The following is a 26,279-nucleotide window of genomic DNA, read 5'->3' as shown; positions in this document are numbered from 1 at the left end:
GCCAACCGACTGCCCCTTGTGGGCTCAGGGATTGGACCAACTGAAGGATACATTTAATTTATTTTGTAATAATTGATCAAATGCATTGTTTATTGTTTTGTATAAGAACAGAGCCTTCTTGGATAGAAGAGAATACATTAATATGTCCAGCAATAGCAAGCATCCAACATAACTGTAAACCTTAGAACAGAAATCAGTGGCCTTATACTCCTGATACTTGTAGCTAAGAACAACAGCATTATTTCTATCAACCAATCTGACTAATTTTCTTAATAACTCTCAAGGTTAGGCTTCCGACCACTCAAACAGTAACTGATTGATCCCACTTCGCAACTGGTGGCTGCTTGTGCAACATTTAATGAAATAGTTCAAGCATTTAGCCATTCCCCTTCTGAAGGAATGATAAACTAGGAAGGTGGACAGCCCCTACTTTCTGCCAACTTGGAATAACTGACATGTACTGAGTGAGTGAAGGTTGTTCAACACTGCAGTCGGCAACGTTGCAGCTATATCAAGGCAGTCTGTAAATAACTGAACCTGGACCACCCAACCCAGTGACTGCAGTGATTTATCCTAACCTGTTCAGAGGTTGATATCCATCCCAAATCTGCAGCAAATGACATTTAAAATACCCATACTGGAATTAATAATGACCCGATTCATGTTAATATATGTAACTATTGACTAATTTCATGGCTTTTTAAAGTGAACCTGTATCTCACTGTAAATAGGACCAATACATAGGAAGAGGTTTCAATGCTTAGTTTTATATCATTGCATGGAACACAATCTTACAATACAATGTTAAAATACTGACTTTAAGAAAATTAGAACATTAAAAAATCCCACTTTTGAACAAAATATATATGTTTTCCCCTTTTCCAGCCAGGTGCAGTTTAGGATCTTGAATAAATCCCTGGACTGAGAGTATGCGCAAGGTCTGGTGTCTGGTGAATGACCAGTTTGCGTAGATGACAACGATACACACCTTTCTTCTGCAGCTTTCTTCAGCTCCAAGAGCCTTTTCTCCTCCTCTTCTATTTCAGATAACTGTAACATATGCAAGGCATTTTCAATGTGACTATCGATATAATGCTTGTTGTTCATTGCTTTAGTCCGCTGTCATCACTATTCCAGCTATATCATGGCAGCCTTTAAGGAATCAAGTCATGCCCAGACAAACTAGTGCTTGATATCATGAGCAATTAAACAAGTCACCATGCCTGACAACCAGAAAGAAAGGTAAATATCTACAAAAAGGTTTCTCAAAGGGAGGGATGTGTTTGTGATACATAAATACATCTCCATTTTAAAATAAAAGCCTTGATTTGTAGCAAATTTCCTGCTTTAGGTTTAGATCGGACAAAACAGATAATGTTCGACTCGAGTCAGGGAAAACATGGTCCAACTTGGCTGCTAACATTTCTGACGCATCATAAACAGACAATTTGCTTTTAATAACGCCACTAATGATAAAAAACACTTCATCACCTGTTCTTTCTATAAAAAGCAATCAAAGGTTATCCATAGGTCCTTGAATATTAAAACACTGCACAATAACAAGTCATTAACACAATGGATAAACCCAAACAGACAAGACTGAGTGACTCACCGTGGCCTGCACTTCATCTGTGGTAATATTTTGTGGTGTATCAGTTTGAAATGATCTGCAAAGACAAGTAATCAGTTAAATGTTAGTTATGGCCACATTCATTGATAAACTGTTTTCACTTTTTCATGTTGGTTGTGCTTCAACTGCCATATTGCTAAAAGGCTGCAATGAGGTTCCCTACTCTTCCAAACTGAATGACATGATTGGTTGGTTGGTTGGTTTGTTGTTTTACGCCGCACTCAGTCATCATGGTCATTACTTTTAACCAACGAATCAAGTGACACCTAGTGACACCAAGGTTCTTTTGGTTGGTTGTTTAGCGCCGCACTCAGCAATATTCCAGCTATATGACGGCGGTCTGTGAATAATCGAGTCTGGACCAGATAATCCAGTGATGGATATCATGAGCATCGATCCACGCAATTGGGATCGATGACATGCTTCAACCAAGCCAGCGAGCCTGACCACCCGATCCTGTTAGTCGCCTCTTACGACAAGCATAGTCGCCCTTTACGGCAAGCATGGGTGCTGAAGACCTCATCTACCCCGGATCTTCACGGGTTTAAATGACAAGAAACCAATTCTGGATCAACCTGGACATGCCATGCTTACAGACAATACTTCACAGACACTATGTTCCTCTATCACCCATGGATACATGTTGCCACTATGTATGTAGTCATTACTTTCAACCAACGAATCAAGTGACACCTAGTGACACCAAGGTTCTAGCGTTGGTTGGTTGGTTTGTTGTTTAGCGCCGCACACAGCAATATTCCAGCTATATGACGGTGGTCTGTAAATAATCGAGTCTGGACCAGACAAGCCAGTGATTAACGTCATGAGCATCGATCGACGCAATTGGGATCGATGACATGGATCAACCAAGTTAGCGAGCCTGACCACCTGATCCCGTTAGTCGCCTCTTACGACAAGCATAGTCGCCTTTTACGGCAAGCATGGGTGCTGAAGACCTATCTACCCCGGATCTTCACGTGTCTAAGGTTCTAGCGAGAGGGTACCAGCGAGAACTCCAACCAACGAGGACTGTTTGTATCACACACGGCTTGGTCTCTCTCTTGACATCAAGACATGTAGTATCTGCTCTTCATGTTGCTTCCATGTCAAGACGATGAGTGAGTGAGTGATTATTGCCTAACGTTGCGTCTGCAATCTTGCAGCTTTTTGCGGTGATGTTCACACAAAGTTCATGAGTAGTGAGTGAGTTGGGCTTAACGCTGCTTTTAACAGTATTCCAGTTATATCATGGCGTGTCAGCTTAATGTAGGAGGAAAGCCCGAAGTGATGCAGATCTCAGACATTTACCACTTCGGTAAAACCCACAAGCACGGGGTATGGTGCTGACAAACCTAGAAACCGGGATTAGAACCCACAATCATAGGTTTCTGGAGTGTCCAAGGGATGCAACTCTGCACAGCAAATCGTGGGGGCCTTGGACGACTGGACCACCCATGCCCCCAGTTCATGAGTAGGTAATAGGGCTGTAAAGATTCACTTATACCTGCGATATCATCAATACTTAGGTACACACAATACTTGAACTGTCAGTTGTGAGATCGCAATACACTTGAAATAGAACAGGAACTAATATAAGTTACCTCCTGTAATAGCAGGAGTAGCACAGGGCCACCTGTAGGCATGTGAGTGAGTGAGTGAGTGAGTGAGTGAGTGAGTGAGTGAGTGAGTGAGTGAGTGAGTGAGTATGGTTTTTAGCAAATTCAGGGCGGGGGACACTAGAAATGGGCTTCACACATTGTACGCATGTCAGCAATTGAACCCAGGTCTACATGAGCCTACACTTCAACCACAAGGCTACACGACCGCCCCGTAGGCATGGCAGAACACGAAGGTGTAGTGGCTGAGTGAGTGAGTTGGATTTAATGCCGCTTTTAACATTATTCCAGTTATACAGGCGTGTCAGCTTAATGTGGGAGGAAAGCCCTAAGTGATGCAGGTCTCAGACGTTTACCACTTCGGTGAAACCCACAAGAACGGGTATGTTGCTGACAAACCTAGAAACATAATTGGCGCGAACCGGGATTCAAACCCCCAATCATAGGTTTCTGGCGTGCCCAAGGGACGCAACTCTGCACAGCGAATCGCAGCGCCTTAGACGACTGGGCCACCCGTGACCCCTGTGGTGGCTGAGGATGCACTGACTAACTGTTACATTTAATAACCACCCCTTCATTTAAGATTGTTCATTTAAAGCAGTATTCCAGCTATATGATAGTGACATTTTGCACTCAGTATTCCAGCTAAATGATAGGGACATGTTGCACTCAGCAGTATTCCAGCTATGTGATAGTGACATGTTACACTCAGCAGTATTCCAGCTATATGATAGTGACATGTTGCACAGCAGTATTCCAGCTATATGATAGTGACATGATACACTCAGCAGTATTCCAGCTATATGATAGTGACATGTTGCACAGCAGTATTCCAGCTATATGATAGTGACATGTTACACTCAGCAGTATTCCAGCTATATGATAGTGACATGATACACTCAGCAGTATTCCAGCTATATGATAGTGACATGTTGCACAGCAGTATTCCAGCTAAATGATAGTGACATGTTACACTCAGCAGTATTCCAGCTATATGATAGTGACATGTTGCACAGCAGTATTCCAGCTATATGATAGTGACATGTTACACTCAGCAGTATTCCAGCTATATGATAGTGACATGTTGCACAGCAGTATTCCAGCTAAATGATAGTGACATGTTACACTCAGCAGTATTCCAGCTATATGATAGTGACATGTTGCACAGCAGTATTCCAGCTAAATGATAGTGACATGTTACACTCAGCAGTATTCCAGCTATATGATAGTGACATGATACACTCAGCAGTATTCCAGCTATATGATAGTGACATGTTGCACAGCAGTGTTCCAGCTATATGACAGTGACATGTTACACTCATCGGATTTCCAGCTATATGATACTGATAGTGACATGTTGCTCTCAGCAGTATTCCAGCTATATGATAGTGACATGTTGCACTCAGCAGTATTCCAGCTATATGACAGTGACATGTTGCACAGCAGTATTCGAGCTATATGATAGTGACATGTTGCACAGCAGTATTCCAGCTATATGATAGTGACATGTTTCACTCAGCAGTATTCCAGCTATATGATAGTGACAGGTATAATACAGAGCCAGACTATACTGTGTCTGAGTGGGGTGGTCATGTTAATACTGCAGTATGATGTCTCATTTAGCTTGCCCTGTAAACCCTGTTTTAACACACATTAGGCTGGCAACACAAGTTCGATTCTCCGCATGTCGCTCATTGAAGTCTGAAAAGGGGCAACACGGTAAAGTTAAGTTTTCCTGAATTCTTACATCGTAAAATCTTGAAGACCCTGCTATTGACACATTCAATAAAATACTGTATTTCCCAGTTGACCATTTAACGCATTTACAACTGAAATATTTTTCCACAATTAGATGTCTTGAGCCCTGGCCTCTTTGCATGGTGACTGGAAGTCAACAGTGGTCTGACAAGCGAATGACATGTTTAATGATTTAGGATAAGTATTCAGGGAAAGGGTACCCCTCGCAATCCCTAAACTTGCAGACGATGATGCTGTTGTCAGTGTTGATTACAGATGACCACCCATAAATAGGCCATCTGATTAATAAAAGGTAGATATGTGGACAATTCTTACTGGTATGGCGTAGCATCGGGGGCATCAAAAAACTCATCTGGTTCACTGTCGGAAGACATTATGTTCCAATAATTTTGGTACTCCGTATGTACCACATTAGCTCATCAAAATAATAAACAAACACATCTTCATCCTCCGTGGGCGGCCATTTTGACATTCCATGAAGACGAGTTTTCTCGAGAAAAATAAAAACGCCTCTTTTTCAGTTATAATTATGATATATATTTTTATATGTAATTAAATAACACTGATTGCATTTGGAACAATATTCATGCATTGATCTCACATTATTACAAAGACGAAAGTAAGAATTTCCCAGAAGTCCGCACCCATCCAAAATGGAGGACCTTGCGGTAGAGGTCTGCGGGCCAAGTGGAGCCTATTACAAGGTATATCCAAAACTGTTTCAACTCTTCTTTTTGTGAAATCAATTTGGAAAGCAGATTCACTTTTTCCGGATGGTGGTTTATCGAAATTATGGATACTTTTTGAGAGTTCATGATTTTTTAACGATGGGTGTTTGAACCGGCATGCTTTCTTAACTTCCAAGAAAAGAAATTCTTCGAATACCGACAAGAGCATGCTCTGATCGTGAATTTTATCATATTAAAGTATCATATATCATAATTCTGTAGTATTCCATCAACCTCTTTAGAACTGTTTCATTATTTTAACTTGACATCACAGGGGCTCAGTTTCTGTTCCAACTCCCAAATTTTCATAACAACTCATCGTCACGTCAAAAACAATGTTGTAGATGAGTCTAAAATGCTATCAAGTGTGACTTTCGCTTAGCCAATGTTTAAGTTTCGTTATTCAACCATATATCCTTCAATTTGAATGTGATGTGTAAACAATTTTGATGAAAAGGATGTGTCTAATTGTATAAAGAACGTACTGTACCAGTGTGTGCTGTTAATCTTATGTCACCTCTGTTTTCTTGTGAATTTGCCTCGACAGAGTATGAACAAATTACAATTTTCTTACTTTGTTGAAGACACCTTAAACTACAACAATATTCCAATTCCATTAATTAGACTTTACCCTGTGCAAATATGTTTTTATCTTACTTCAAACACTGACTTTGTATTGTCAGATATAATTTCCGCAATTAGGCGTCTTAGTATATTACTCTGCATGTTGCTCAAAAGATTCTTTAATTAAAATTTATGTAGGAAGTATGACCGCGACTTGAATGAATTAAAAGCATTGATACTTTCATTCCCCAAGCTAAGTTAGATTATGAGAATATGTCATTCTCTCCATTTAATGGTGGGGAAACATTGACATCTTTGTATCAAAAGCAGGTTGGTGTAATTCTGATAGTGATACACCATGAATTTCAAGGGAGGTATTTTGTTATACTATGATGGCACTATTACCTTGGTCCTGATTGTTACTGCACTAATTTCAACAATAGATTTCTATTGTAAGTATTGTGGCTTCTTTAACATGTTTAAGTGGCATGTTAGGAGTTTGAAAAGGAAAACACTTTAATGATTTCTTTTTAAAAAAAACACATGATGAAATATATCTATGAATGAAGCAGCCATTAAACCATACTAACACTAGTCATGAATTATCCAACATCAAGTCATCTTCCCTAAGCTGGAATTCTGGAGTTACATTTTGGCTAGACGAACAAGTCAATACATAGTCCAATCAAAATCGTGTAACAAACAAGACATCAGGTTTGTAAAAAAGCAGCACCTTTAGAATACAGTACAACAAGTTCTCGTAAGGACGATCTCTGCGGTAGGTCACATGTCTCAAAGACAACATGGACAAGCAACCTGTTTTTGTGAGAATACGTCGGACACGAACTCGCGACCTTCAGATTGTTAGCTCAACAGCTAACCGATGTGAAAGTCAGTGCAAATTTACCAAATCATGCTTACGACGTTGCGGAACTGACCGAAAAGGGTCGAATAGGTGCCAGACACTTACGAAGGTTACGGGTAGGCATGGTGTCTCGTGACTTTAGCCTACGGACACTTACGAATGATCCCGATGCCTTTTGGCACACTCGTCCCATTCCGTAATCTACAAGATATCGAGTGGTGAGAAAAGGGGCTGATATTGTGCGAACTGAAAACGGCTCCAGACGTCCAACTTGCGAGTATGTATAAATGACATGGACTAGTAGCATTTAAGGGTTATGAGTCTGAACTGTTCTCAATGTTTCAAGTTTGCTACAAAATGGAACTGAATAAAATGACAGAAAATGTAAACATAATAAACATTTTTGTCTTGTACAGCAGGACTAGCCACAAACTCTCGTGAAATAGTTTCCCGGAGTCCTCTGGTCTAGTCTTAAAAAACCTGATTGTGATCCTTGATTTGGCAGTTGTGTTTTTTCAAGGTTGGGAATGCCTTCAACCTGTACTAGAGTCTGCTCTTGGTTCTACTTCCAGATTCACACTGACTTTATACACCAAATGTGGGTGACCTATGTATGGCTCGATATAGCTATGTAAAACATGCACCAATGCAACCTATTATTGAAAAATGCAACCTTATATATATGTCTACTTGCAACAAGTGCATGTAAAAAGAAATTTAAGTTTGTGTCTGACTTTCACTTTCCTTTCCACTCAACATCGATTTTGAACACACACAATACCTCTTAGCTTTATTTACCATAATACATCACTGTGAATCCTCATGTTAATTTGTCATACTTTTTTGGGATGCCGTCATCAGACTGTGGGTACTTCAAGATTATGTGCGCATGTTCCTATTATGTTTTGCTAGGGCTGGCTAAAAAGATTGATAATCAGAATTATCGTAGATGAGAAGAAATATTAATGATTAACGATATGATTTGGTTGGTTAGTTTGTTGTTTAACGCTGCACTCAGCAATATTCCAGCTATATGACGGCGGTCTGTAAATAATCAAGTCTGGACCAGACAATCCAGTGATTAATTTGAGCATCGATTCCACGCAATTGGGATTGATGACATGCATCATTCAAGTCATTGGGCCTGACCACCCGATCCTGTTAGTCGCCTTTTATGACAAGCATAATCACCTTTTACGGCAAGCATGGGTTGCTGATTAGTGATTATCGATATGAAATAGTTGTAAACGATAATAATTTACATGAGTTATTGTAATGAAATTAAGTTTAGATTTATCGAAACAGACTTGTTATTGTCAATGATGTAAAATGTCGAAGATGGAAAGCAGCTGTTTTTATTATATCTCAATGTCCACAAAGTAATCTATACATAAACGTGTCACTGCTCACCAGTGGCGTAAAATATGTTGATTTCTCTCGGGACTTTCTTGCATATTATTTGCTTAAAGTTACTTCTCCGATATTTCTCAATAATTGATCAATATTTATTTAGCGATTATCAATATCTATTTTCTATATCCATAGCCAGCCCTATGTTTTACAGCAATATTTAATTAATTTAAGTTAAGTCATGACAGTCATCAGAGATCTCAGATTGTATGTATTTTGACCAGTTTATGCATCTGTTTTTCAAGTTTGATGAATTTATGGGACTATGGTGCAAACTGGTTTTGTTTTGTCTGGTGCAACTAGGTTTTCATGTCAACATGCACCTTGTGTAAGTTTCATCAAGATCCTAAGTCGAGCCCTGCCTATGTCATGCCATGATGCAACCTAAATACTTTCCATTGTGTTAAGAAACAAATGTACTCATTCACTCATATCTCTCTTTCTCGTGGCAGGCAACAGTGAAAAATATTCATGAGGATGAAGTTACAGTGGAGTTTGAAAACAAGTAAGTTGGCAGTATTGTTGTTTATTTTTTCATTTATGTTTTTAGCTCACCTGACTTAGGTCAAAGTTAAGCATCTTCTTCTCAGTAATCACTGGACGACTGAAGCTGAAAAAGAATAGGCTATTTAGTGCCATTACTAAGGGTGAAATGATACACCGATATTCCGATGCATCCCGATACTTGACCCACGATAAACGATACACATGGTGTCTATTTATCAATTCGCCACGATACGGAATGCACATTTTAGTACAGTGTTCCCTCGTTATTGCACCCTACAATATAGCGCTAACTCTGTTATAGAGCGCGGTAATGCATGGCTCCCAAAACTTACATTTTTAATCAGCGCAAGTTTTTTCACTGACACAATGTTTTTCCCCCATATCAAAAAACATTACAGCTGATCACCATGAGCCGGTTACACCGGAAATACCAGTCAATAAATCTAAACTGAAATACGCCATTTAATCCCATTATTCTTCTATCTGGTTAAAAAATCTGTTCATCGTGTATCTGGACTTATGTTTGTAATATATTTTATTGATCTTATTCAAAATTTTGTTGAATATTGTTTACATTAATTTCAGTGAAATCGTGTGTGAAGTGATCAGTAGATCGCACAACTCACCGTTATTTACAGCAACCACGGTCAGATTATGCCTTGAAACAAACTTTAGTTACCAGAGAATTGATATATATATATTATAAATGCCATACTTTGACTCGTCAAAAAACATATTTGTGGCAATTTGACTATTATATGTCAACATTACGTTTTTGCAAATGAAATACATTCAGCTTTGGAAGTCCTTACGATGACTGGTCAAATTGTTTCGTACATAAAAATAACCTGCAATTGGAATCATCTGTACCAAAGTGCTACACTTATGGTTCTTATGATTTTAAATATATAAAGTTGCAAATAAAGTAACATGATATTGGAATATATTATTCCTTATAAAACAATAATGTCTTATTTTACGAGACAATACACACAGTAATCTTAATCTCTGCATGTATGTGAAGCCCATTTCTGGTGTCCCCCGCTGTGATGTTGCTGGAATATTGCTAAAAGCGGCTTAAAATATAACTCACTCACACTCACTCTGCATGTAAACAATACCTATGAGAGCAGGAAATATAATTTTAATGGTAAATCATCATGTCTGGTGATGTTTTATATCAAATTTCTTATTTTTATTGACCAGTTTTGTTATTCCTGTTCGTTCACCCGTAGTCGCTGAAAGGATACGATGTGTTTTTTTTAAAAACGTACAACACTCGATAAATATTTTTTTACACTATGAATCATAAACAACTATTATTCTAATCTTTTTTCAAACTCTGAAATGTACATCGTAGATCGTGTTAGGTAGGCAGAGCATGTACTGTTGTGTTGGTCATCTACCCCCTACGACCCCACCTCCATTAAGAAGGGGTATCACTGGGCCCTGACAATGTTGACATTTTAATTTTTCTGAAAAAGAACCTAAAGATGAACTTTTCAGACTTTCAAAAACATTGATTATTTTCTGGTGTTTGAACTTTGACGTTTTCTGCTGTTTTGAAATTTGACATGTTTTGACAGAAAGTCTGAGAAAGTTCCACTTTTGAAGCTTAACAAGTTGTCTTGTTATTATTAAATAATTGTGACTGTTCCAAAATCATGAAAGGTCTATTTCTAACATGCCTTAAATAAATGCTGGAGTACTTGAGTACTGGGTTTTTTATCGTTGCGTATCGAGGTCGTATTGTGACCTTCTTGTATAGTTGCAGCCCTAGCCATTACTCGACGTTTTTGTTCAAATTGTAATGAAATTGGTAAATTTGTAGTTAGTAGTAGGGTTCATATATATTCTTTTCTTGCGATAATTTAGATTATGACCTTGATTTCACCTTTGCACTTAGACCATACTGAGAGCTGAAACTTCATATGGTCATGACGTGGCCATTTTTGTTCCAAATGTAATGATACATGGTCTATGTGTAGTTAGTAGTGGGGATCCACGCACAGTGACCTTTATTACACACTTCGGACCAGGATCCAAAACTCTATCAAAGTGCCTTTTATAAGGAGAAGATGTATGGATGATGCAGTTTCTTGCACATTAAGCATCTCCTCACAAACCTTGACCAATGAACCTGAAACTTCACATGCCTGTTCTAACCATTGATGACACCTTAATTTGTTCGAGAGTTTCGAATCCAATTTTCAAAATGGCCACCATGGCAGCTATATTGAAAAACCTATTTATTCCCGCTGTTCAGCCATTTCTTCTTAAAACGTACTATAATGCTCTTAAATTCTTCCGATATTCATCTCTGAAATTGGCAGACTGAGAAGGCTGACCTTTGGATTTTAACATGTGTTTTGTGAAACAATAAACAACTTTGTTGAGCATTAGATGTCTGCTTGGAAATCTGCTGAGGCGCAGGCTTGAAACTTGGTGTTGAGTAGAGGTAACTATTGTGTGGAAATTTAGTTCCTCAAGAAAATCTATGTTACTTGTATGACCACTGACTAGTCATCAGACTGCTGTTTTTGTAAAAAAATGTTAGTTTGTTAATTTGTTGTGGGATTCAACACACTTCTTTTCTTTTTCAGCTGGACACCTGAACGTACTGTCAAGTTCACACAAGTGCGTCTTCCCCCTCGAGATGGTGGCGTGAAGAAAGAGTTCAGGGATGGGGACAGAGTAGAGGTAAGATCTATAATGTTACATGACACTACGGTAACAACCAGATACATTGGCTGGCTTCTTGTTGAACACTGCACTTCAGCCATGTGATGGATGGTGGTCTGGAAATAATCAAGTCTGGGTCAGACATTCCAGCGATTGACATCATGAGCATTTGTCTATGCAATTGGGATACGATGGCATGTATCAACCAAGATTATATGACATCATCACTTAGTTCATATATCTCGTGGGCGGTCGGGTAGCCTAGTGGTCAAAGCATTCGCTCGTCATGCCGAAGACCCGGGTTCGATTCCCGACATGGGTACAATATGTGAAGCCCATTTCTGGTGTCCCCCGCCGTGATATTGCTGGAATATTGCTAAAAGCGGCGTAAATCCATATTCACTCACTCACTCATATATCTCGTAACATATTTGTTGACATATTTGCATGACATTTTCAGCAAGTTAATGTACTTTATCTTAGATGTTACTTCATCTTCTATGGATAGCTCGATAAATCTCCCCAGGACATCTCCCTGATTTCCTCGGTCCATTGAAGTCATGTTCATGTATAAAAATGCGCGTCACAAACTGCCTGAACCACTCATGCTGCTATACATCAGTATGTGAGTTGGAACGAACTAGACCTGTTAACTGCATTTGATTCAAAACTGATGTGTCTGAGGTCTAAACATAACATTGTGTTTTTTATTGCATGTACTTTCCAAATAGAGTTGGTAGGTAATCTGGTAATATAAAATTAACATTTGCTTCCTCCTCTTGTGAAATTTCATGCCTATCAAAAGACATTACAACTTTGACTCTTTGGATTCAATGGCCGATGGATCACAAACACAACACAAGACACTTGAGACATGAAATCCAGTTTGTACTTTGTTGTGGGGGAAGGCATGTTAGAGTTACCTGCCCTTGGTTAGAAATCCTGAAAATGAAAAAGCCTTATGTTAGATTGAAAAGGATGTAGACAGGGAACAGCATTTGATTGACACATCTGTATGATGGCTATGGTTTGCCCCTTACTCTGAACCCAAAGTGAAAATAAGAAAGAGTTCCATGTCCTCAAGTTGAACTTCTCATTGACGGTCAAAGGCTTTGAAAGTTGTGATGGATGACTGTCAACTGTCTTTTTTCTGCCTTGATGATTTTCCATACCAGTGTTAGAAATTGGCACTAGTCCTTTCGCCCTTGCCACATGCCCAATAGTTAAGCTATGATATTATTAAGACTAGTAGAAATTTGCCCTTTTTAAGGATTTTGCTATATGTTGTCATTATAAGGTTTAATGAACAAAAGGGGTGGTTGGGTAGCCTAGTGGTTAAAGCGTCTGCTCGTCATGCCGAAGACCCGGGTTTGATTCCTGACATGGGTACAATGTGTGAAGCCCATTTATGGTGTCACCCGCTGTGATATTACTGGAATATTGCTAAAAGCGGCATAAAATCAAACTCACACACTCACTCTACTAGAGTCTAGTGAACAATTTTTTTTGTTAAGCTCTATGCTGTTAAACCAACTGAAAAGGCTGTATTTACTTTTATTTAGAACAAACTGTATGCAACATAAACAATAATTAATTGCTCTCTCACAGAGTTGGGAGTCCAAATATGAAAAGAAGGTTTGTTTTTGCTCATACCTGATTGACATTTCATACTTAAAAATAATATTTAGAGATTTTTTTAAGGTAATATTTCAAAGTTTCACTCAGACTAGATTACCTTATAGCCTGTTGCAAAATGTAATGATAATCTCAATACATACAAGTATTAAAAGAGAATTAAATAACCAGTTGTGAGAGTTAAATACAAAGTGATTGTTCTTATAACTATCAGTGCTAATTACCGTAAAACCATATACTCCGAAACGTTGTGTTCCTCATAATAAAGAAGTTGACATCCATATATTCGCTTCCTGATTGTCCTCTTGTCAGTTAGGTGACACTGAACATGGAGAATTTCTCTAAAACATTGACAATTAAGCATAGTGATATAAATCAGTCTGTAGTGCTATTAGGAAATGACTCCTTTAACATGTGATTGATGTCAAGCTGTGTGAAGTTCATGCGCATACTTCATGGATGCATTTCTATGACATGTTGAGTTACCTCGGCACTCTTGTACCCTGTCATAAGAACAAAGACAATACAGATGTATCTTCTTCATCATCAGTGGGCACGGATGGCCCAGTCGTCTAAAGCGCTGTGATTCGCTGTGCAGAGTTGCATCCCTTGGGCATGCCAGAAACCTATGATTGTGGGTTCGAATCCCGGTTCGCCCCGATTATGTTTCTAGGTTTGTCAGCATCATACCCGTGCTTGTGGGTTTCACCGAAGTGGTAAACATCTGAGACCTGCATCACTTCGGGCTTCCTCCCACATTAAGCTGATGCCTCGCGATATAACTGGAATAATGTTAAAAGCAGCATAAAACCCCACTCACTCACTCACTCACTCACTCACTCACTCACTCACTCACTCACTCACTCACTCACTCACTCACTCACTCACTCACTCACTCACTCACTCTTCATCATCATCATCATTCATTAATTTTAACTAAATGTCTTTCATTTATCAGTTTGGAAATAGAGACAGACAATGTATAACTAATGTTTACAAGTTACGCTACCCACACAGTCTTAAAGACTAACATGTTTAGTCCACTAGTCCTTACAATGATAACATAAATGATATAGCAAAATCCTTAAAAATGGCAAATTTCTACTAGTCTTTATGATACCTTAACTACTGGGCAGTTTGGCAAGGACTACAGAAGTAAAGTACTCATGGAAATGAAAAAAACCTGTTTTGCTGCATTTAATAATCGACACAAAGTATTACGTAGATGTAAATATGAAATAACAAAACAACTGGAAAAGTACTTGTCTGGATTTGCTAGTTTTATCTCAGTGCTCAATACAAAATGTACTTTACAGGAGGTAATTTGTAGGCACTTTCAACATTCAAAAATAAAACTAAGTCCAAATTGACATGGCAGAAACAGGCTATAGGCATTATGCAAATTAGCCTGGAAAAAAAGTTATCAAAACAACAATAAAAATAACAGCTATGTTTATGTACATAATAATAATGACATGTAAGTTGTTGTTTGAGAAGGGTATATGTTACTTTTATGTTCTGATATTTTGACGATGATTCACTATCCCACAATGCCACTCACAAATCACTAACCACTGACAAATCACATGCACGTGGGTTTCAAGCACCTGTTTTCACCTGTCGTCAAGGTGTCATAGGTCATGGACATTCACCTTGATCTAACACCTGGTTAGGCTCAGTTTCACAATAGTCTGTTTTGTTCATATTTTTACACACTTTTACGTGTAAAAAGACATAAAAACCTTTGATACGCTGTATTTGTGCCAAGGCCCAATTAGTACTAATTGAGTTGTTTGAATATTTATATATTTTGTATATTAACTGCATTTATTTAAAATCTGAGATCAAAAGAACAGGTTTTTTTCATTTCCGTGAGTACTTTAGTGCAAATTTCTAATGCTGCTCACATGTTTTTTTTCTTACATGTGTTTTTGGTTTATCAGCAGATCAAATATTCGCTTTTTGCTGGCAGCAATTTTTCAGAATCATACATTTAACTGTTTATTGAAGCATTTTTTTGTATCAAAAGCCAGAACCAAGAGCTAAGAGAATTTGGAGTACATGCCAACAAAGTTATCTAAACTATGGATGTTTCTCAAGACGTGCATAGAATCTGATATTTGTGCAATGAAGACACTGTATCTTAGCATCAAGTTTCACAACATTCTAGTGTTATTGTATGCCAGTTGTATAAGTTGATCGTACAAAACCAAAAAAACACAATTTTACAAAACTCAGGCTTTGGACTGATAGCTTTAGTCAGAGTGTGAGTGAATAGGGTTTTCTGCTGCTTTTAACAATAATCCAGCAATATGTGTTTCACACATTGCACCCATGTTGGGAATTGAACCCGTGTTTTCGGTACGATACAAAGGCTCGGCTACCCCACCACCCCTTCTGTATACAAATTGACTGGAGAAGGGTCTGCTTGTTGCCACAGGTCAAGTTGACCTCACACTGGTATTTGTGTTACATCCTTAGCACAGTTATCTCCCTTAGTTAATCGTCTGTCATTCTCTAAAGGGTATTTTATGTTCTATGAATATTGTTCGTCATGACGTTGAGAACGTAATTTCTTTTTATATTAAAGCGTGTGGCAGTTTTACTAGTTTATAAATATCTAGGTACTTAGCAAACCTTTATTATGGGCAAGGTGTAAATGGGCCTAGTTGCCCGAACACCTATAAAACTTTAAATGATCAATCTTCAAGAGAATTTCATGAAAACTCTTAGCTTATATGGCATCATCTCTTGATTTTATCAATTAAGCTTGACACCATGTCAACAAATTTGACAAGGCATCATTTATTGGGTTTTGCTTCACTTGGTCTCAGACTTTTAGCTTTTGGTAAACAGGTCAAACAATAATATAGTTAATTATAATGTTCTTGGCTGGGTGTCCAATGCAAAATACATATGACATCAATACAGATATGTAAGCATTTGTCCTTGGCTCAATGCTAAGTTTCATTGTTGTTGTCAATCTGTCCATGCCTAATATGCTGTTATGCATAGTCTGGGGGGCACAGGTGGCCCGGTTGTTAACAACGCTGCATTTGACTGTGTAGAGTCATTTGGGCATGCCAGAAACCTGTTATCATGGGTTTGAATCCCAGTTCGCCCCGATTATGTTCTAGGTTTGTCAGCACCATAACCTGTGCTAGTGGGTTTCTCCAAAGTGTTTAACGTCTAAGACCTGCGTCACTTCAGGCTTTCCTCCCACATTAAGCTGACATGCTGTGATATAACTGGAATACCTTACAAAGAAGCTTTAAACTCACACTCACCCCCTCACTCACTCACTCCCCCCCTCTCACTCACTCACCCCCTCTCACCCTCACTCACTCACTCACCCCCTCATTCACTCACTCATTCACTCACTCACATCACTCACTCACCTCCTCACTCACTCACTCACCCCCTCACTCACTCACTCTCACCCCTCACTCACTCACTCACTCACTCACTCACCCCCCTCACTCACTCACTCTCTCACTCACTCACCCACTCACTCACTCTCACCCCCTCACTCACTCACCTTCATATTCACTCACTCACTCACTCACTCACCCCCTTACTCACTCACCCCCTCACTCACTCACTCACTCACTCACTCACTGACCCCCTCACTCACTCACTCACTCACTCACTCACTCACTCACTCACTCACTCACTCACTCACTCACCCACCCACCCACTCACCCACCCACCCACCCACCCAATACAGTCACAGAAGAAGTAGATATACATGTAATTATATAAATTATACATACTATCTTGAGGCATTTTGATGGACTGGGTTCCTATCTAAACCATGTGAACAGCACACGCTTCACGCTGTTTACATTAAAATGCCATTTTCATGATGTAACAGGTAGTCTCGTTCATCCATACTACCCATCTCACAATCTGAAGTCTGGATTATTGAATGAAGAAGTACTATTTGAACAGTACAAATATGCATCATTTAGGCCCCAGTACATATTGCAAGATGTATCGCAATACAGCAATATAGTGCAATTCAATTTATGTGCCAATACGCCAACCCTACTTCTACTATCATAAATTATAGGACAACTTAACAAAACAAGTCTTACAATATCTTTATGTTTATATCAGAGACTAAATGTCAGTCTGTAAATGGAGATGTCATTTTACTTCGATAGATGATCTTTGTTTTGTCTGCCATACAGACCCTGAAACAAATACACCAATGCAGCCGAAGTAAGTCTATGATCTACCCGGGGCGGTCGGGTAGCCTAGTGGTTAAAGCGTTCGCTCGTCACGCCGAAGACCCAGGTTCGATTCCCGACATGGGTACAACATGTGAAGCCCATTTCTGGTGCCCCCGCCGTGATATTGCTGGAATATTGCTAAAAGCGGCGTAAAACCATACTCACTAACTCATTATGATCTACCGGTAGTTGGCAAGTCTTATTTACTACAGTTTCAGGAATGAAGAGTCTCTGGAGTTCTTTTTGGTATATTTTATTGAGACAAGTTTACAACTGTTTTCTGTAAAATATTTTCATTTCATAGACGAGATTTGCCTAATCCTAGTTCTCCTTTTTCTCTCACTATTTGACAGGTCTGCTAGGGTCAATCAGGTGGCTAATGATGAACTAATATTGTTGGATGAGAACTGTTCTCCTTATTGCTCCTCAGTAACGTGAAGGTGATGATAACCACGTGTGTCATAATGAAACCGGAAACTCTGCAGGAATGCAAGGGGAAAACAGTGGCTCTTCAGCATGATCATGCATTGCAGAGAGCTATTAATACACACTGATGCCTGCGAGCAGCACCACTGGATTACCACTGGGCAGGGCAGAGCTTGGAACTCCGCAGTCTGTCTGTGTAGGGGGTGGGCTTCATTTCAAACACAGATCTTAATCAGCAGTGTTCCCTGGCTCTGGATTATGTGGTTATTAGGCCACACATTTTTGTTTTTTGTTTCAGGGGCCTTAACCCTACTGAAAAGCAGCTGGTCTAAGAAATAAATTAAACATTAAGATATTTATTTTAATTATGTGTACTGCTACTAATATAAACCTTCTTATACAATACAAAATGTTATAGATCTTCCATGTATACATCACTATCTGTGATTCAAGAGACCACCTGCAACTTCACAGCAGAATGACATTTAAATAAATAAATAAATAATTATTTTTTTTTAAAAATGAATAAATAAAATATATTTTAATTTTAAGTTTAAGTTTAAGTTTAAGTTTAAGTTTAAGTTTAAGTTTAATTTTAATTTTTTAATTCACTGACCTTGTAAGGCTGGGCTAAATCCATGAAACATAAAGATTAAAAAAGTGTGTGGGTTATGTCTTTACCCACAGGCATAGTAACGGATCATAGTGGTCTATCCTCTGTGTGTATACAGGGTACACTGCAAATCATTTGTCAATGCCAACCATGGGAACTGAACAACTCAGTATCAAACCTAATGATATAAACAAGGTGCTTCATGTGGTTCTGCGTTTCTCAAAATGGAATGCTTACATTCATCTTAGGTATGAATCTCTTGGCTTTTTTCATGATTTCTTTTCATTATGTGTTTGTGGATTAGCATTATTAAAATACTCCTTGTCACAGAACTATTGCACTAGGGAAGTTACTTTGATGTCATTTTGATACGGAAATGTGTGCTTACAGGTACATCACTAGACTTACACAAGTCTCTTAAGGAAATGATTATTTGTTTAAGTCATAATTCCTTGAGTATATAACAGCTGTCTTTTTAGTGACTCATATGCGATTGATTTTTAACACTGGCACCCTTATTTTAATTTTGGTTGCCCATTTGGCTCCCTAATTATTGTCATCTTTACTGTAGGATTAACTGATGCGTAGCTGGAAGTTATTTGCAAGACCTTGAGAAAACAATGTGTATATTCCCTAGCACATCTCTGGCATCCAATGATAGGCATTTGTGTGAGCTCCATACATTCTGCATTGAATGTACTATTGCTTTACCGTATTATTTAGCATGTTTAGTGATGGTGTTTGCAGTACTGACTTTGCTGTTTGACATTGACATGCCGTCTTGTGATATTTTCTATATTTCGTCCTGATTAAAATTGGCTCGGCCGTTGTCTCAATCGCTGGTTTCCCATTTGCAATGATACTTGTATAACTGCACTTATCATCTGTGTCAATGTACATTTTGATGGCTCCAGGCAGCTGTACTAGGTTTCAGTTATGTTCAATATTATACTGTGTGCAGTGCATCAAGTTTACGAACTTCCAACATGCTTATAGCTGTATACCATTCCACTTCACTTGACGTCATAAGGCCGAAGTACTTCTCCATTTTTGCGCAGCAAGAACAAACCGATCAGACCACCCAATGTTGTAAGTGAAAACAATGACAGCTTTGACACTAACTACACAATGTTAGACGCGATTCCAAGCCGTTGTACTCAAATGAAGACGCAGAGAAACCGTCCATGGTGGCCAAAATCGAAATTAAATCAAATCAGTCCTTGTGGAAAGTAAATTGAAAAAGGAATGGCTAACGAAGTATCAGAGGCTAAAATACCATTCCAAGACACTTAGCAACGTTAGAAATTGGCGCTAGTCCTGTAGTCCTTACCAAACTGCCCAATAGTAAAGGTATCCTAAGGACTAGTATAAATTGGCCCGTTTTAAGGGGTTTGCTATATGTTATCATTATAAGGACTAGTGGACAAGTGTTAGTTTCTAACCCTGCTTAGACTGATACTGTGATTTGGACGTATTGTTATGCACAACCTGCATATGCCGACAAGACAGACTTGGTAGTTGATAGTAAACATTTGTAAAAGGAAAGTCTGGCTATACATTATCTAAGGGTGAAACACATGCATTTCAGAGATATTTGTCCTGACAATCCAAAAGATGTATGCTTTTAAATTTATTTTTTGTCAAGATAAGAGAGAAGCAGGTGACCACAGTCTAGGCAGTGGGCCTGACCCATGTGTATGTACATCAGCATCCTCAGCTACTTGTTCTGATGCAATGTGTGCTTAACTGCTACTATGAAAACTAGTGACTCTTAGCCGGTAAAGTGGACCAGATACCAAAACTTCCAAAAATATGATTGAACAACTTATAAAAGCCTTAACAGTAGCAGTTGTCATTTTTATCCCCCGGGGATATAGCGATCAGCCAGTCTGTCTGTCCATCCATCCATCTGTCTGTCCGTCCGTCATACCGTCCCTCCGTCCGTCCGTCCGTCCGTCCGTCCGTCCGTCCGTCCGTAATCATTTCCTTTTCCGGGGCAGAATTCCAAAACCATTCAGTGTATTTGATCGAAACTTGGCAAATCTATCAGGCACATACTAAAGTGGTGCCTTTTGATATTTTGGGATTTTTCTAATTTTTATTTTTTTAAATTTTTATGGATTGAAGTTGGACATAGACTCAATTGGGGATGGGGTTCGTTTCCAGGGCAGAATTCGAAAATCATTCAGTGTATTTGATCGAAACTTGGCAAATCTATCAGGCACATACTGAAGTGGTGCCTTTTGATATTTGGGGATTTTTCTAATTTTTATTTTTTACGTTTCCATGGCAACAAGTTGGACTTACCGTATATCGCTGTGTATAAGGCGACCCCACGTATAAGACGACCCCCCTGTACACGCCTTAAAAATCAACCCAAAATCCTATACTCCGTGTATAAGGCGACCTGGAATGAAACACATCACAAGTCTGACTGATATACCGGTAGAAGATTTAACGTGCTCTTGCCGACTGTAGCATATTTCGCACACGGACATCACAAGTTATTTAGTTAGTTACTTTGGAGATTTAACGTGCGCTTTCTGACTGGTGCGTATTTCGCACACATCACAAGTGTGCACACAAACCTTTTATATGCAATAAAAATATGTTTATCTTGCGTTGTTTTTTTTCTACAATGATAGGTCGCGTGTGTAACTCCAGCACACGTCGCCATTTTGTGTTTACACGGTACGACACCAAATTGGTGCCCGTAAAATAAAATTGATTTATGAAGTAATAACATATAAGAGACAATGGTGAGTAATTTAATCGCCAATTAACTATGTTGTAACTAACTAGGCTTATGTTTGCTTCACATTCAGCGTTTTTATTCCACAATCACTTGTACACACCGTCTCCAACACTTGTTAATACAACTGTAAAAACAGCGGGAATTGATTTCAGCTTCACCGGTTATCACATGTTAGGTCACATGTGCAATATGCAAATGCTTACCGGTACTTCCGGCTCTCTACTCACGGATGTTGATTGTTTTACCGTATCAGGTGGTTTGACAATCTGCATCGAGGCGAGGGTCATTTCAACTTTATTTGCAGAAATTATTAAACTTTATTCAAGGAAAGAGATACAAATCATGTTTATGTATGGAAATAGTTATTGGAACAGTTATTTAGGACGAAATGCGAAGTTTTATTGTCAAATGCTGGCTATCGGACGCCGGTTGACATCGCCAGTGGAAAAAAATGTGAGATTTTCGACTCCGTGTATAAGACGACCCCCCTTCTTAGCCCCCTCATTTTAGGAACGAAAAACTCGCCTTATACACAGCGATATACGGTAGGTTCTATAGGGTAGAGTTCGTTTCCGGAGCATAACTCAAAACCTATTGAAAACTTTCTAACAAAACTTTGCATGTCTATCAGACTCTTGCTGAACTGGTGCCTTTTGCTATTTAGGAATTTTATAAATTTTTATTTTTTTACGTTCCCATGGCAACAAGATGAATTTAAGTTTTAATATAGAGTGGGTTCACTTATGGAGTAAAACAAATAAACTGTTAAATATTTCCTTGCCAAACATTGCATGTCTATATATATAAAGCACATACTGAACTGGTGCCATTTGATATTAAGGAAGTTAATAAGTTTTAGAAATGTTTATTTTAGAATTTCCATTGCAGCTATTTTGAAATGGGCTAAAAGAAATGTTGGGTCACTTACCTGGTTTGGGACCATAACGTGTTAAAATGGGCTGGGGATATAGATGACTTCATGACTGTACGCTTGTTTAGTCATTGTTTCTTGTAATTTGTCATTTGTTTGCATAAAAAAAAACCAACAGAATACAGAATAGCACATTTACTTGTGGTTACTTTACAGACAGCTGCCGGGGGGATATGTCATCTTTCTGATGACTCTTGTTACCACTTATGTGGGCCTGAAATATTAATTTTAAACTGTTGTGCTGGCTCCTAGAAAACCATTTTGGCTCCTGATTTATTTTTCATGCAGCTCCTAAGGACAAACAATAACCAAGAGGGCTGATATAAATAATAACAAGCTGACCCCATAAAAGACTGACATCCCCAGTACTCTCTGCCTCCCTAGACCTGCCGATTACGAGGATAGAATTACTATACGTCCAAGGACTTAACATTCAGTAGATCCTTGGAGCAAGGCTAGTTCATCCCAAGCAAGGCCTTGACCAGAGGGATGGGTGCAGGGATAGAATGTGTCATTACATGAAGATTTATCAGTAAAACAAGAAACAGTTTGTTCTGTTCAAGAAAATGGATGATTAAAAGAACTGTCTTCATAAGCAACTCCAATCAACATGATCAAGTTCAGACTGTTGCCAAGATTGATGTTGTTTGTGAAATAGATTTCTTTTCCCCTGACTAACCACTCCTGTATAGCAGGCAGGTATGTGATGCAACAGGCCTTGATATTATCCAGAGATGGTGGTAACTGGTGTGTTCTAGTCAAGTGTGTATGTCTGTACGTGATGTACGATGAACAGCTGGTGATACTGCAAATCATTACAGTAATACTCTGACCTGCCACCTCCGAATCAATGTTGTGCTCCATAGTCTCATGAATGTTCATTGCCTTCCTTACATGGAGTGGGGGTGGTCGGGTAGTCTAGTGGTTAAAGCGGTCGCTCGTCACGCCGAAGACCCGGGTTCGATTCCCGACATGGGTACATTGTGTGAAGCCCATTTCTGGTGTTCCCCGCCGTGATATTGCTGGAATATTGCTAAAAGCGGCGTAAAACCATACTCACTCACTCACTTACATGGAGTGCCTAATGAATATATGCTGGTAGAATTTTTTTTTTTTAAATAATTAAAAAATATTTAAAAAATAATTAAATAGATGATGATGATGACGATGAGGATGATGATGATGATGATGATATCCTCATCCTCATCCTAAAGCTAGCTCAAAGCACTACATTACTACAATATTACCCTGGTCAATGGAAGAGCATGCACTTGATTTCAATTCTCAGCTCCATGAGAAGTATACAATCCAAGCTGCCTGTATGCAATCCAAGCTGCCTGTAGTTAGAAGGTTAACAGTCATATTACCGTCTCATCCTTCCAGGTACCCATTCATTCCTGGGTGAACAGGTGCACATTGTTATACAGTTTCTTGATCTGTTCGTAAGAACATATTCATTTACATTGAATGCATTCAACAAGACAAAAGACAATGTTTATTCAATGTGTATGGATCATACAGTGGCACATGACTAATGAAAATTGTAAGGAACTAATGAAATCAGAAGCCCAGTAGCCCTAAAACCTCCTGAATTATGAACCAATCTGAAAAATGTATGTATACAACTGTGGGTAGAAAAGTTGTCATCATTCTTTAGAGACTTGGGGCGGTCGGGTAGCCTAGTGGTTAAAGCGTTCGCTCGTCACGCCGAAGACCCGGGTTCGATTCCCGACATGGGTACAATATGTGAAGCCCATTTCTGGTGTCCCCTGCCGTGATATTGCTTGAATATTGCTAAAAGCGGCGTAAAACCAAACTCACTCACTCACTCACTCACTTTAGAGACTTCTTAGACTCGAACAAGTGAACATCTTTGTGTATTGGAAGGTCGTATTGGACCCTTTTTGATAACTATTTTCACGTACTGAGTTTCGGCTGACTTCTCTTTCACGATTATTTTCTCTTAAATTCTGGAACTCTCACTAAGCTCATGGAAGCTCAACACATTCAGTACGGATGCATCCACTCAGCTTTCTTCAGCTTGTCTTTTGGTTGAATATCTGTTCCCTCCCCATTGCGAGCAGAGTGCCTCCGCGATGTTCAGCTCCATTTCACCTCACCTAACCTCCCCATTGCGAGATGGTGATGACAAAAACTTCAGGTGGGTATCATCTTCAGCTGTGGTCCCTGATCATCCGTTGAGTATCGAGACACTGTCATTAACATTTCATTTGATGCTGAGCAACTGAGAAAAGAACATACATGAATGAATAAATGAATGAATGAATGAATGAATGAATGAATGAATGAATGAATGAATGAATGAATGAATGAATGAATGAATGTATGAATGAATGAATGCAGACTTAGTCAAGAACATACACTAAGACATCCTTGAAGGAGTAATTATTGTTGATTTATTCTGTTTGTTCTTTTACATGGCTGGCTGGTGGTTAAAGTGGTTAACATTGTTAAAGTGTTTGCTCATCCCCTTATCTGCTGAAGACCCAGTTCTAGCCTCCACATATGGGTAATATGTGTGAAGCCCTTTTCTGATACTCCTTCCATAAAGTTGGAATATTTGCTAATATAGGCGTCAAACCATACTCACTTGCTCTTATACATGGAGAAATTATACAAGTTTCCTTACCTTGGTATATTCAGTTTTAATAAGTTCAGGTGTGACAGACTGCTGCTGATTGTTATTTCACCAACTCTAAATAGAGGTAACTGTTACTGACAGTGTTTTAAAAACAACTGTATAAATAACTTCTGTACTGGCAGGGCTCAAGTATGATTGGTGCTCACTTAGATGTCACATGATTGGAAGTCCCAGTGTTACACACAGGTGATTTCCCTGTTTGTTGGTTAGACAAGCCCCCATGGACATAGGATTTCAACACCTGTCAGTCTGTGCCAACACATCTGTATCTACGGGTCCAATGTATCTCTCGGCATCATTTTCTGGAGATTTTAGTGTTATTGTATGGACAAATTTTATCATTGAGAATACAAGACCAACCAAATGTTACTTTGAAGACATGTACTGTACTTGAAGTGACGAAAGAAGGACGGTGTTCACTCGGGTTAATCTTTGTACTTGAGGTGTTGTTTTTTGTTTCTTGTTTAACGCCGCACTCAGCAATATTCCAGCTGTTTGACGGCGGTCTGTAAATAATTGAGTCTGGACCAGACAGTCCAGTGATTGACATCATGAGCATCGATCCATGCAATTGGGATACAATGACATGCATCAACCAAGTCAACGGGCCTGACCACCCGATCCCGTTAATCGCCTCTTAAAGCAAGAATAGTCGCTGTGATGTACAAGTGCTGTCATCATGGGACATAGTCCAGTGCATGGAAGTGAGGCAACACCTGCAGACTCCCACATTCCAGCAATACTGGTGTTCCATGCACTTCCCATCTGTAAAGATTAATGCAAGAGCTTCATTGGAAACGTGGCTTGACAACAAAATTAACATGCACTTAGGCTGGCTGACACAAACATACTTATGCTACTTGACACAAACATACTTATGCTACTTGACACAAACATACTTATTCTACTTGACACAAACATACTTATTCTACTTGACACAAACATACATATGCTACTTGACACAAACATACTTATGCTACTTGACACAAACATACATATGCTACTTGACACAAACATACTTATGCTACTTGACACAAACATACATATGCTACTTGACACAAACATACTTATTCTACTTGACACAAACATACTTATGCTACTTGACACAAACATACATATGCTACTTGACACAAACATACTTATGCTACTTGACACAAACATACTTATTCTACTTGCCACAAACATACTTATGCTACTTGACACAAACATACTTATTCTACTTGACACAAACATACTTATTCTACTTGACACAAACATACTTA

General features: G+C 38.9%; 2 protein-coding genes across 3 annotated transcripts in view; one reads left to right on the top strand and one right to left on the bottom strand.

The window, feature by feature from the left end:
* Window positions 1-5,473, bottom strand: part of LOC124111140 (WD repeat-containing protein 44-like) — a 31,489-nt gene extending 26,016 nt beyond the window's left edge. Inside the window, exons 1-3 of the mRNA XM_048390922.1 lie at window positions 5,320-5,473; window positions 1,613-1,667; window positions 989-1,050 (exon numbers count right to left, since the gene is read on the bottom strand). Of these exons, the coding sequence (XP_048246879.1) occupies window positions 989-1,050; window positions 1,613-1,667; window positions 5,320-5,378 (176 nt within the window). The 5' untranslated portion in view covers window positions 5,379-5,473. The remainder of the gene's footprint in view (window positions 1-988; window positions 1,051-1,612; window positions 1,668-5,319) is intronic.
* Window positions 5,474-5,651: 178 nt separating this feature from the next.
* LOC124111139 (fragile X mental retardation syndrome-related protein 1-like) overlaps window positions 5,652-26,279 on the top strand; it is a 53,597-nt gene continuing 32,969 nt past the window's right edge. For both annotated transcript variants that reach the window (XM_048391354.1, XM_048391353.1), the window contains exons 1-3: window positions 5,652-5,708; window positions 9,024-9,076; window positions 11,682-11,778. In XM_048391354.1, coding sequence (XP_048247311.1) covers window positions 5,658-5,708; window positions 9,024-9,076; window positions 11,682-11,778 — 201 coding nt within the window. In that variant the 5' untranslated portion in view covers window positions 5,652-5,657. The remainder of the gene's footprint in view (window positions 5,709-9,023; window positions 9,077-11,681; window positions 11,779-26,279) is intronic.

Source organism: Haliotis rufescens, unplaced genomic scaffold (assembly GCF_023055435.1).
Source record: "Haliotis rufescens isolate VD_foot unplaced genomic scaffold, xgHalRufe1.0.p SCAF_9, whole genome shotgun sequence".
Classification (NCBI taxonomy): domain Eukaryota; kingdom Metazoa; phylum Mollusca; class Gastropoda; order Lepetellida; family Haliotidae; genus Haliotis; species Haliotis rufescens.
The sequence above is the reverse complement of the archived record's forward strand: the minus strand, read 5'-3'. Positions and strand labels throughout refer to the sequence as shown.